Source organism: Natator depressus, chromosome 10 (assembly GCF_965152275.1).
Source record: "Natator depressus isolate rNatDep1 chromosome 10, rNatDep2.hap1, whole genome shotgun sequence".
NCBI lineage: Eukaryota > Metazoa > Chordata > Testudines > Cheloniidae > Natator > Natator depressus.
Window position 1 is genome coordinate 76,129,936 of NC_134243.1, and position 14,218 is coordinate 76,144,153.

General features: G+C 44.5%; 1 protein-coding gene across 1 annotated transcript in view; it reads left to right on the forward strand.

Moving 5' to 3' along the window:
• Nucleotides 1-13,942, forward strand: part of ALDH1A3 (aldehyde dehydrogenase 1 family member A3) — a 48,767-nt gene extending 34,825 nt beyond the window's left edge. The window contains exons 10-13 of the mRNA XM_074966548.1: nt 7,106-7,270; nt 9,842-9,999; nt 11,275-11,349; nt 13,815-13,942. Of these exons, the coding sequence (XP_074822649.1) occupies nt 7,106-7,270; nt 9,842-9,999; nt 11,275-11,349; nt 13,815-13,887 (471 nt within the window). The 3' untranslated portion in view covers nt 13,888-13,942. The remainder of the gene's footprint in view (nt 1-7,105; nt 7,271-9,841; nt 10,000-11,274; nt 11,350-13,814) is intronic.
• The last annotated feature ends 276 nt before the right edge of the window (nt 13,943-14,218 follow it).

Below are 14,218 nucleotides of genomic sequence, written 5' to 3' on the forward strand. Positions count from 1 at the left end.
AGTCATGATTTCATGGCTTTGAAATCACTGGACTGCTTGCATGAGTAAATTACAGCTCAAGGTGAATAAGGATGGCAGAAAGGGGCCCTTGATAACAGGTATGTGGTAATTAAAGAATGCTAACTAATGGCTAGTGAGATAAGACCAGATTCTGATGCCTTTGCCTGGGCCTAGTCTACAGCTAAAATTTAGATCAACATAGCTACATTGCTCAGCAGTGTGAAAAATTGGTATGCCGGAGTGCCGACCTCCATCCCGCTGTAAATGCAGCTAGGTCAATGGAAGAATACTTCTGGCTACTGCCAGCTGAGGGGAGAGGTTACCTACTGCACCTGGGAAACAAAAATACCTCCTGGTCCTGTAGGAAGCATCTACGCTACAGTGGCACAGCTACAGTGCTGTAGTGTACATGTGGCCTTGCGTTGAGCAACACCTTCCTCTGCAACAGTCCTGTTTGAAGCCAGTGGTATTACTTGCAGAGTAAGGGCTGGTCTACACTTAAAACACTGCAGTAGCGCCGCTTCAGTGAAGGAGCTACCTATGCTGACGGGAGGGGTTCTCCCACTGGCCTAGGTAATCCATCTCCCTGAGAGGCAGTAACTAGGTTGGCAGGACAGTTCTCCTGTCGACCTTGTGCTGTCTACACTAGGTCAATTTAACAATGTTGCTCAGGGGTGTGGATTTTTCACGCCCCTGCTGTGAGTGATGTAGTTATATAGACCTAATTTTCTAGTGTAGACCAGGCCTTAGTTGTTCAGTGAGAGTGAGGGTACTTCGGACTGAAAGCTCCTAAGGGTTGGGGCTGTCCTTTTATTCTGTGTTTGTACAGCACCTAGCACCACAGGGTCCTGATCCATAAGTAGGTGCTATGGTAATACAGATGATAAAGCAGCTAGTAGTGAAGTTGGGGTGTTCACCGGCTCACAAACAACATGACCACATGTCCTGTTTCTCCTGTTCTACCTGACCTGATGCATATGACTTTTCCCTCTCTCCCGCATGTCGGTGTGCCAACCATCTGAACAAGAAGAGACGCAAGATAGGGAGTGGAGCATGGGAGGCTGTTTTCAGCACTGTCCTGTGGTTCCCAGTGCAACACAAACCACTTCCTCTGTCTGCACATAATCAGAACAGCTGCTTCTCTGGAGTCTGGCTTTTGGACAGGGTACATTCCAGGCTGGCAGTGGGGAAACATGTGCATTTTGGAACAAATGGCTCAAATCTGAAGGAGGGGAAGGAAAAGGGGGAAAAAAAACCTTCAAAACCATTTTAAAATATCAAAAACCAGTAAATCCTCCAAAAGTAGTTACCAAAGATACAGGGCTCAATCCTCAGCTTGTGTACATCATTGAAACTCTGCTTACACCATCTGACCATCAGATTCTCCTCTTACTTACACCTATGTAACTCAGGAGTTACTCCATTTGTAGTCAGTAAAGTTATTCCTGATTTACACCAGGCTGAAGGGTCCAGAATTTTTTTTTAAATCTGCAAAATATTTTTCCAGAAAAAATCCCTGATGTCCCAAATCAAGGTCGTGTTGTGTTTTGGTTTTTGGTGCTGCTGTGAGAATCTAGGAGCAGCTCCTCAGCTGCTGTAAATCAGCATAGCTCCACTGAAGTCCAGTGGAGCAATGCAGAGTGCCAGCAGCTGGAAACCTGACCCATGTTCTAGACATTTTTAAAAAAAACACAGTTGGGAGACTTTGGCTGAATGGCTCCTTAGGCCTGTGTCTACTGTCAGAGCTGCAGCAGGCAGATTCCATTGTTCTCTCCATTACCTTCTCCCGGGCAGGGAAGATGAATACAGAGAGAGCACGTCTTAGATGTATGTTTGTTAATAACTTGCAATACTTAAAAGCCTTAGCTGTTGCGCTGGGCATGGCGTACCCAGAGGGGCGTCAAATAGGCATTCAAACAGTAAGGAGAAGGAGCACAATGTCAGGGCAAGGAAGCTACACAGAATATTTCTTCTCCTCCTCGTCCCCCTCTCTCTCTCTCCATGCATGCTATTTTCCCCGCTGCAGAATATCTGTGTGGCTGATGGACCACATAGTTGCTGGGCCCCAAACTCCTTTTCTATCTGCACAAAGGGTCTTGTTCCCTCGTCATCAAACATCTAAATGTGTGGTAATAGCCCCAACAACTCACACTGCATTGCTCCTCTGGGCTGGGTCATGGCACGCAGCTGGCGCAATGGGAGCAGGCCACAACACTACACTCTCTCCCTGAAGATGCCCAGGAGCTGGGAGGCTGCTTTCCTGGGGATGCCCTGGCCTTACATCCATTTGTGTCTCCCTGACCCACAGGAAGGACATGTATGGCCCATGCATATTTGTATATGAGTAGCCAAGTTACTGCATTAGCTTCCCCTTTGTAGTGCCGCAGGGGAACATATGTGTAACCCTTCTGCCAAGTGAAGCCAGCGGCAACAAGGGCCAGGTTCAGTGTCTACGGGTTCCTTTTCAACAATACACCATGAAACCGGCTCGAGCCCACACCCCTTGGGACAATTACACACCACCCCCTGGGCTCCTCTAAGAGGCAATACTTCCCTTCTCACAAGCACAGAGTCTGAGTGTAGCAAAAAACTTTAAATAAAAGGAGGAAATTAACTCAGCATTAATTTGGGAAAACACCGCCACTAGGGCTCATAAACACAAACCATGAGCAAAAGACCCACCCCCAAATAAGTTGGGCAGTGTCCTTTTCCCCTCTTAAGTCCAGCAACCCAAAAGTCCCTTTAATGTGCCCATCCTTCTCTGTACCCCACTCACAGTTGCCAGTGCAGCCCCAGACTTCAGAGGTTCATCCGCAGAGTTCACTTCCCACCTTGTGTGGAGAGGGGCAGGGGGAGAATCAGGAGGCACCTTACATACTGCACTGTTTGGGCACTTGCTTGTTGCCCCCAAAGGCTGATTGCCACACCTCTGTGGGGCTCTCCTCTGGCCCTCTCCACCAGCCACCCTGCTAGCCACTTGCTATGCCTCTCCACCAGCTGCCCCCTCACCAAGATGTCTTCAGCCCCCACCCCCCACACTTAACACAGCTCTCAGTGATTTCAGCTGTTAGTGGGACAGCCTCTTGCAATAGAGACACTATCACAAAGTAGGCCTAATATTTAGACCAAGGTATCAGTGATTTCAGCTCTGCAGCAATTGAGTCCAAATTAGCTCTTTTGTTATACCATGGAGAGAGGAAGGGTTACATGGTATCTAGGACCCTTAAACTGGGCCCATACCACCAGATACAAGTACCTCTCCCCACCCTCTCTCAATTCATTGAGCTTTGGGACCCATGTCCCCTGTCTAGCGAGTGCCGCTCAGTTGAGGGTGAGTCCCTCCATTGGGGTATGCCAGGTACAGTTCTGCTGCCCTCGGATCACGCAGCAAGGATGGCAATCCTTTATTACTCCTGCCCCAATAACAAGGAGACTGGGGATCCAACATCAGCTACAAGTGATCATTTGAGCAAGCAGTCCCATCATGCTGAGCACCTAGGCAGGGTGGGTGTGTCCATCCAACCTATGTTGCAGCATACATGGCATCCAGCAGGGGGGGTCTGAGCCAAGTGCTGATTTCACATGCAGACCCAGGGAATTCTGGTGCTTGGGGTTGAGTGACTGTAGAGAATAATACAGTAAGTCAGTCCAAACTGCAAATTTGCTACCTAATCCATCAATAAATGGTGCCTGGCAGACAATATTCGGTTGTGTTAAAACCCTAATAGACTGGGACAGATTACCACTGTCTGCCCATTCTGATGAGATATTGGTGGATTGGGTATCTAGTCCACTTGCACAATTACCTGCTACAGCCGGTGGAGGAAGAAAACCGTACAGTGTTCTGCCACGCATTGGTTAAGGGTATTTTACCTTACATTTCTAGCAAAGATCAAAATGGTCTGGAGAAGGGCCACAATGATGGCTAAAGGTCTGGATGGGGCATGCATGGGAGGAGAAACCACAAATAAGAAATATATTTTGCTTGGGAAGAAAATGTTGGCGGGACCTTGAGGGGGGGCCCTACAAAATTCTGAGTGGCATCTTGAACTCCAGTTAGTCTGTGGTGTGCGTTTGTGGGTTGAATACCTTTCCTTGTAATAAATGAGCAAGACAACACCCATAAAACAAATGAAAGTGAATATTCCTTTATGCAACCTAGAGTCACCCTGTGGAATTCACTGGGCAGAAGCCACTGAGTCAGACATTGGTGCTGGATTTTAGGAGGCTGGATAATTTCAATAACGTGTAGTTGAGCAAAGCAAGATAATAAAAGAGTAATCAAATCTCGCACATCAGGTCATAAACATCTGCTTATGAAATAATATTGAAATACTGCAGGCATCAGGAAGGCAAAGCTTCTCCATGTAGACCCTTGCCCAACTAATCAAGTGTGCTAGGAGGAGGGGTTGTTTGGTTTTTTTTTCTTTTCTTCTGATGCTTCTACTATGGTCGTTGGGGGAGGGGTATACAATATTGTCTGTGTGTGTGTGTGTGTGTGTGTATATATTGCTTTCCTCTGAATCAGGTATTGACCACTGCTTTCTGGTTTAGATGGATCAATAACAGGATTTGTCTTAGCAGATCAGGCATCTTTAATAGAGGGTAAAACCAAAATTCAAAACTGTAAATAATAAATAGCTCTTGTTTGATCAGAAGCATAATATATCAGAACATTTCGCAGTCTTTAATTTATTTCTCCTCACAATGCCCCTGGGAGGTAGGGCAGTACTAATATTGCCATTGGTCAGATGGGGAAACTGAGGCATAGAGGCTAAGTGACTTGCCCAAGGTCACACGGGAAGTCTGGCAGCCCAGGGAACTGAACCTGAGTCTCCCAGGGGCTACATTACTGTCCTAACCACTGGACTATCCTTCCTCTCCTTGATAAAGTAGAGGTCAGAGTTAAGAGTCTTGCAAGCTCTAGTTGAAATGAAAAGCACCAGCAATCCTACCCTTGTATGTCGCTTTTGGAAACAGGTTGTTTTGTTTTTGTTTTTTTCCTCAATGTGTTTCATCATCTGACAGGCCTTTGCTTTACAAGAAGTTACAGCTGTATAAATATTCTTGTTTTTTTGTGATGCAAAGTGGTTGATTGACCTAGATTGGTCATGGCCAGAGACAGGTCAGCATGGGAAGCGCTCACAGATACTTTCAAATTATTCACATGTGGCAACCAGGCAAATAAACAATATGCAAACCACCTGCCAACTCTTGTAGGTGGCACCCTGCATCATCTGTGATCGCAGCCATTTCCCCAGGCAGCACTTTGCATTCTTGAAAGATTGTTTTCCATCCTCTACTTTACCCTACCCTATGTGTTACATGTGAGTGCAACATGTATACTTTAAAAGAAAAGGAGTACTAGTGGCACCTTAGAGACTAACCAATTTATTTGAGCATAAGCTTTCGTGAGCTACAGCACATGTCATCGGATGCATCTGATGAAGTGAGCTGTAGCTCACGAAAGCTTATGCTCAGATAAATTGGTTAGTCTCTAAGGTGCCACTAGTACTCCCTTTCTTTTTGCGAATACAGACTAACACGGCTGCTACTCTGAAACCTGTCATGTATACTTTGTATTTGCTTTGTGTTTTTGTTGCAGAGGCAAATTTTGCATGCACTCAGCAACACGTACGTTATATTGTGCTCTTCCTTGTGTACCTGGCTTCCCAAATATCTCATTATTCCCCAGAGCTCTGATGTTTGTTTTTTGGGTAAATTCAGATTGGAAGCATGAGGTCAGAATTAATTATGGCGAACTGTCGCGGGTGGATAATCTAGCGGGGGTTATATGACTGCGTCTGCTTTGGGCTGGGTCTTGCAAACCCTGACTCCTGCATCCTGATGCCCGCATCTACTAAGGTCAAATCAGGACCCTTCTCTGACTAGAGGCCAAATTACTCATGAAAGTTTGTAGTGAGTGGGAAAGATTGACAGTCCAATACAGGATCATTTTGATGTGCACTTGCTGTTAAAAACCATTTCCAAAAGGAACAGGCTGCAGCACTGCCCACCTGAGGGCTGTGGTATGCTTAGATCTTCACTGGTTTAACAAGGTTGGGGATGAACCGTGTCCTAGGGCTGTCTGGTCCTGCCAGTGTGGAAAGAGGATGACAGAGGACCAGAAATTGTTGCGACGCTGTTATGGGTCTGTCTGCGTTAGTACCACAGGGTGAGGGGGCGGGGGGTGATTTGAGGTAATGCAGACATACCTGAGCTAGTTTTAATCCAGCTATCTCGGGTGCCGTTAGCAGTGTAGCCATGGCAGTTCCCCGTGAGTGAGGACCAGGTTCCAGGTAGGCTTGTCCAGGCCATACTGAAATGCATTCTGCCACAGGTTCACTGCTACCAGGACCTGAGCTGGCTGGACTACCGCTGGCTTGGGTATGGCTTTGTGAGCTGCAATCACTTCCCATGACTGTGCTGTAGGCCAATGGTTTCAACCAGAGGTACCGTACCCAAGGGGGGTACACAGAAGTCTTCCAGGGGGTGCATAAAAAGCACGAGTGAAGTCAGTACAAACTAAAATTTCATACAGACAATGACTTGCTTATACTGCTCTAAGAACAATATTTATATTCCAATTGATTTATTTTATGATTATGTGGTAAAAATGAGAACATCAGCAATGTTTCAGTAACAGTGAGCTGTGACACTTGTATTTTTATGTCTAATTTTTGTAATCGAGTAGTTTTTAAGTGAGGTGAAACTTGGGGGTAAACAAGACAAATCCAACTCCTGAAAGGGGTACAGTAATCGGGAAAGGTCGAGAGCCACTGGTGTAGACATACCCTTAGTCTCCAAAAGGCTTGTCTACGTTTGAGTGTTAATTCGCATTAAGGGAGGGGGTGATTTTTAAGTGCAATAGCTATTTTGGACTAAGTCCAGGTATAGACAAGCTCTGTTAATCATGCTTAGATATGGTCATTTTCGTAATGTAGCTGAATCCTAAGTGAAATGCAAACCTCAATAGTACAATCTAACAATGTGCTGAAATTGTTTAACCATTGTCCGATAATATAGCTGCAATTGAATCAAGTCTTTGGAATTACAGTGACAACACAGAGCTGCTGTTCCATGACATGCCTTTTGTATCTGACAGATTGACCAAAAACAGTTTGATAAAATTTTGGAGCTGATAGAAAGCGGGAAGAAGGAAGGTGCCAAGCTGGAGTGTGGGGGTTTAGCCATTGGAGACAGAGGTCTGTTCATAAAACCCACCGTGTTTTCCGAGGTTACTGACAACATGCGAATTGCCAAAGAGGAGGTACAGTACTCATCGGCGGGTTTAGATTTCCGGTCACGTGTAGAAGCCATAGCCACAGTATTTTAACAGTGCTTTTCCGTCATTATTTTCAGTGAGAGTCCCACTAATCTGAAAATTTTTCAGCCACGATCTTAGTAGATGTCAAGCAAAATAAACTGCTGAAAATTGCAGAATTTATTAAGTTGACAGAGCATCCCAAAAAGCTGCGTGGGGCAGAAATGAATTTCTAGCATTTCGGTAATAGGGGAATTTCCGAGGTTTATTTAAAAAATAATCTGCCAAATAACCAGAAGTGGAAATTTAATAAGAGGGGAGAGGGAAGGGGATATTGTCAAAGTTGTTAGAGCCAAAGTGTGGTTGCCTGTTTTTCTTTTATCTGTTTGTATAGTACATATAATTCCTGGGGGTTCTCCCCCCCCCCCAAATAAAACAAGTGCTTTCTTGCCCTTCTTTTTCAAAATAAGTGCCAGCAGCACAGTGCCAATGAGCGTGCTACAGTAATGTATCTGTGTATGAACTTCAGTTGTAAGCGTTCAGGCCCCCATTCAGAAAAGCACCTCTAATCAGGAAAGCTTCTTAAGCCCCCATTAAAGTCAATGGCACTTAAGCATATGTTTAAATTTAAGCATATGCTTCAATATGGTGCTGAATCAGGGTTTCATGTAGTTGCTATGAACGTTGTTACTGAAAATGAAACGATTTTTAATGGAAGGGCATTGACGGTATTTTTCTGACTTGCAAATTCAGCAAATTGCAATAATTCAGGCATATATTTACTAGTTACAGAAATTCCTCACCTGCCTGCTCCCTCTCCATGATCAGAAAATTCTCGGACCATCTAAATCCACAGTTACATATTATACGTAGCTGGCTCAGTAGGGTACCATGTGCTGTTTTGTGCCCCCTACTGGATGGAATGAGAACTGCTCAACTGTGCATGCCAGGGTTTATGCTGTCCAAAGTTAGGAGATGTTCCCCTCTAGCTCCAGGGATATGCCCCCTGTGCTTTTGGGCATGGTGATCTAAGTTCTAACCCCACTGTTGCTAGAAAGCCATGAGTACTTGTAATGCCTCCGAGTGAAACCCTGACGTTGGAACTCATGGACAAGTTAGAATATCCCAGTAACCTACAAAGAGAAACTTGGTGAGCCCAGTAATTGCAGGTGTAAACGCTATTCTTCTCTTGCTGTTATCCTTGTTTGTGCTGGCTCAGTCATCCTAGTGTCAAAATACTGGGAAAACCAGACGTGTAAGTCAGAAGCTCTGGTTTTCAGTATTGAATAGCAAGCAAGCTGAAACAAGCGGCATGTGATTTAGACCCTGAGGTGTCCCTTTGAAACAGTATTAACTAATGTATTTCCATTGGGAAATGGAATGGGAATAAAGTGGCTGCCAAGGTCCTATTGACACTGGTGTCTGATAGTTTAGCCTAGACCTTTTTATGGGGACACTTATTGTGTACTCCTGGGAAAGAAAGTGTTGTCTTGATGTGTCAGATCTGCCATGCAGTCTCTGAGGAACCTGGAAAAATCTCAGTCAGCCTGGGCATGAGTGTCCTAAAAATAGAGAAGAATAAGAGCTGAACAGACAATCCCATGACGAACCTCTTTCAAATGAGTTACCTCCAGATCCCAAACTCATGATTCATGGGGCTTCTCCAGTTTCTTTCATTTGCAGTTTTGCTGCAAATATGTTCTTTTACTCTGTCTGCTAGTAAGTCTCCATTAAGAACACAGACCTTAAAAAGGCAGGAATTTGCAACAACTTGTTTGGAGTCCATCTTTTTGTGAAACAATTGATTTAAGCTCTTGCAGGGGATGTCCCTGTGGAAAGCTACATGTGGGAGCATGTCTCCATTTCATCAGTGGAGTATCAGCCTGCATAGCATATGATCATCAACACATAGAAGTCTCCTGGCATTGCTTCTGTACTGTACTTTGTGAGAAACTTCAGCCCACTTGTGCTCAGAACAGTAGGCTTGTACTATTTTGTGGCTGCAGATTGCCCTTATAAATACACGAGCCAGGTTATGCACCTGCAGAGCGAGTGCATGCAGAAGTGGTGGGCAGCCACTTGGGTGTGCAAAATCAGTGGCTTGTATCAACAAAGCTATAGAAAACCAGAGGCTGTAGAAAACCTGGGTGAAAATGTATGTAAATGTTGTACATTTCAACTACAGCAAGTGCTTGTTGAGCCCATAGAAAGTTAGAGTTCTGAATGGAGAAAGAATGAACCATTTTAAACGTATCCAGAACTTTCTCTTGCCCATTTTAACCAGATAATTTTTGCTCATGTAGATTACAAGATTCCATAATGCGAAGGAAAATCTTTAATCTTCTGAGGTTTGCATAGGTCTATTACTGTAGCACCTCACTTCACACTGGGCCTGAACCAGATTTCATTGGCAATCAGTGGGGAGTTTTGTCATTGGCTTCCACAAGAGCAGGTCCATCATACAGATTTAAAACCTTAAAACACCAAAACTGAAGACATCCATATAACATTTCTAAGTTTTAATTTTCAGAACACTCCCTGATCTTTGCAGAGTAATGCCAGTTTAATTGCTTACAGATTTTTGGACCAGTGCAGTCGATAATGAAGTTCAAAAGTATAGAAGAGGTCATAAAAAGAGCAAATAACACTGAATATGGACTCACAGCAGCAGTGTTCACAAAAAATCTGGACAGAGCTCTGACATTAGCTTCTGCGCTGGAATCTGGAACAGTCTGGTAAATGTGTTTCTGCCTATGGGATTGCGATACACCGAGGTAGTTTACAATGTGTCTGAGCCCTGCTGACCAGTAGCACTGACCCTGAGCTCCCATCCTCTTGAAATTTTGTCCTAAGAAGCAATAGCTATTGCTCAAAATGAGAGAGTGAGAGTGAAATGTATTTTAGAGAAACCAAACTGTGTTAGTTCCCACACATTTTAAATGTACTCTCTCCTATGGAAAATCCCAACAGCATATGCTGCCTTATCGATGAACATGGTTATGCCTTCTGAGAAGCTTTATTATGTAATTATTGTATAAGGTCTCAGACAAGGTAACAGATCGGTTTGAACAGTAGATGGCACCATGTTACCGGTTAACGAGGCAAGTCCGCATTTTGTGTACAAAGCTCCTGATTTAATATTAGGACAGTTTAAAGAACTGGGCTGAAATCCTGGCCCCGCTGTAGTCAATGGCAGTTTTGCTCTGGTGCCTGATAGTATGGTTTTTAAAAAATCTTTTCTATTTAGCAACAATACTTTGTATTTATCCAAGATTTTCAGCCTCTGCCTCGGTGAGGATATTTACTGGAGAATAGGGTCTTTGGTTTTGAAGAAGGCCTTCACCACACTTCTGCATGTGATGCTAAAGTCCTGTCTGTTGCAACAGACCAAATCCTGCTCACCTTGCTCAGGTGCTGTAGTCAAGGGATCAGGTTTTGAATCCTTGTAATCACACCACAGCTAGTGTCCTATAGAAGTAGGACCTCGGTGGAGCTAGTGTGACATTCGCTCACCAGTGGGTTACACTAGCAATTTCTACTCTCACCACAACACAGATGTGTCTAATACAATTGTATTCTTACACCCATCGCTACGGGTTGAGCCGGCATGTACTCTGGACAGTAGCAAAGCTGTTGCAGCTGAGACGGGCATGTCTAGACAAGGAAATAGGTTATATTTTTTAAAAAGTGTGTTTTTTAAATGAGGCTTGGAAACTAGCATAGACACAGTTTAAAACCTTTACATATGTGTTCGCTGGTCCTGGCTGGAAAATGGACAAAAAGGACCAATCTTGGTAGAGAATGATGGTTTCTCAAATATTCTGTTTCCTGCTATGAAAAAATCAAACTCTGTGGCTGAAATGACCAAAATGTAGTGAATAAAACACCTAGTGAAGTATATAAAAGGGAAGAGATACACGTTTGTCAGGCAACTCATGACTACTAATAAACATGAATATATTTCCCCCATCTTCCAAGTGTTTAATCTGATAAATTATGTTTGATCATAGGATCAACTGCTACAATGCCCTTTATGCACAAGCTCCTTTTGGTGGTTTTAAGATGTCAGGAAATGGCAGAGAACTGTAAGTTTGTTTTGGTTTTTTGGTTTTTAACTCAGTTTTGTTATCTCTTTTCTATCTAGAAATTTAAATGCAATATTGTAAGTGTGATGACTTAGTAAGGCTTTCACCAAGCTTGCCTTAAACTGTTGGGGCTGGATTGCCCTTACACCTCTATGTTGTGATTTATACCAGTGAAACTTATCACAGAGTTTGAGAGCAGAAGGGACCACCAAATCAGTCTGACCGCCTGTATATCATAGGCCACCAACCCCCCACATTAAACCCAGCAACTGAAAAAAATGAGACCAAAGTATTACAGCCCACAGGAGACTAGACTGTTATGTGCCCAAGGCCCCTGCAATGGCAGGGAAATGATCGAGTGAGAGCAAGAGGGTGTAAAAACTTCCACTGTGATTTGTTCATGTGAATAGTGCCCTTAGAATCCCCCTTGCCCAGAGTGCAAGTCATCCACAGCACTCAGTGCTCTCTGTCCTAAAACCGCTTTTCAAAACTCAGTTAACTAGCTCCTACTCTTGCTTTAACGATAAAGGATATTTCCTTGCCAGGTAAACATCAGACCAAGGCTGTCATGTAATGAATTCCCCTTGCTTCACCTGCTGATGGAGGTTAGGGCTTGGGAAGGTGTTTGGGGATGGGTTCCTGTGGTTGTACAGAGAGCCTGCCAGAGAAAAATGAATTCTGCTTCCCCCATTCCAAGCTTTTCAGTTACTGAAGGGCTGCTAGCTTTTTCTCAGTACCTCTGGAAATCAGGTCTGTCTCAGGTTGGTCACCCCAACATTCTAGCACCCAACTTAGCGTCCACCCTTGAAAATTTTGGCCCAACGTCCCATGAGAATCAGTGGCAGGACTGGGAATAGAACTCACATTTCCAGAGGCGGATTCATCACTGCATAGGCATAGGAGAAGCAGCTTGCAATTACCCTGTTCAGGGGCTTCCTAAGGACTTGCTTTGTCCTAACCACAGAGCTCCTTCCTAGGTGTTAACTCACAATCTATTATTAACCATCTCAATTGGCTTTGTTTTGGAAGAGAAATGTGTTCAGATGCTTGATTTGCTAAACAAGATAGAGAGCAAGGATGATGAATCATCCCTCCAAAGGATTATAAAGACCACGAGAAAATGTATAGCTTTCCTTTGCCTGAGGGTCTGCCTAATTAGATAATCACATCAGGGCTTTATCCCCTGGCCAATGAAGAGAAAAGGGGCAAATCCCTCTTCCCCCCCGACCTGGACGTAATATAATGAATGCACCTATCATCCAGTTAGTTGTTCTACACTAACATTATCTCTTAGGCCACACACGACAAGTTTCCCCCACCCCCATATTTTATATATGTATATACAGTACATGCTTCCACACAGAAGCTTATTTTATTCTAAGGAAGAAGAGAGCAAGTGTAATTTTAGTTACTGTCTGTAATTTTAGTTAGTGTGCACGCAGAGCCTTTCCTTCTGCAGACTCCCAAAACGCTTCATGAATTCCACCAAGCTGGGAATTGAGACATTCCTCATGTGAATATTAGCCACTCAACTCTTGCTAGACTTGTATCAAAGCACGCGCGCGCTCTCTCTCTCTCTAGAGATAGATAGATATAAGTGCATTATGAGTAGGGCCCTACCAAATTCACGGCCATGAAAAATACATCACGGACCATGAAATCTGGTCTTTTGTATGCTTTTACCCTATACGATACAGATTTCACAGAGGAGACCAGCGTTTCTCAAATTGAGGGTCCTGACCCAAAACGAGTTTGTTGAGGGGTTGCAAGGTTATTTTAAGGGTCGGGGGGGGGGCGGTATTGCCACCCTTACTTCTGTGCTGCCTTCAGAGCTGGGTGCCGGAGAGCCCTGAAGGCCGCACCCGCCAGCAGCAGCGCAGAAGGAAGGGTGGCAATACCATACCAGGCCATCCTCATTTCTGTGCTGCTGCTGACAGCAGCTCTGCCTTCAGATCGGGGCTCCCAACCAGCCACCCCCGCTCTCCAGCTGCCCAGCTCTGAAGGCATCGCCACTGCCAGCAGAGCGCACAAGTCAGGGTAGCAGTACCACAACCCCCCCCACAACGACCTTGCAACCCCCCCCACAACTCCTTTTTGGGTCAGGACCCCGACAATTACGACACCGTGAAATTTCTGATTTAAATAGCTGAAATCATGAAATTTACGATTTTTAAAATCCTATGACCATGAAATGTACCAAAATGGACAGTGAATTTGGTCGGGGCCCTAATTATGAGACAGGACGGGGCAGCTCTCCAGCTGCGATAAGTCAGCAGAGCACCGTTGGCTTTGGTGGACCTATGTTGATTTAAAGCAGCTGATGATCTGGGCCTGCATAGTGTAGATAAAATGTAGCAATACTATGAAATAAGACCCGCTGGGTGAAAGCAGCTGTCCTACATGAAAATGTGGTATGGTAAAAATGGCAAATGCAAGCGCTGTGATTGCTTTATTTTTTTTTCCAGTGGTGAATACGCTCTGGCAGAATATACTGAGGTGAAAACCGTCACTATTAAACTATCCCAGAAGAATCACTGAGAGAGCTGGAGGCCTAAAAATTCTGACACTCTGAATGTGACACGCAGACATGGGGGACAAGTTCAAAACATGGGGGAAGGGGTGGGGGGCGGGGAAGAAAACGGCACTTCTTTTTTTCAAAGAGAACTTTTTTACTCTATAGAAACTTTGAATCTACTGGAATGCTCGTCAATTAGCTTTTGGAGACAGAATTTAATTGACCTATCAGCTGTTCATTCTGTGCCCTCACATGCTGTATGCTGCATTCAGTGGACTAGTCCTTGGCTTTACATCAGTCTCTTACCAGTGACCAAACTTCTGGTCACACAGTGCTTTACAGGAAGTCTGCTTT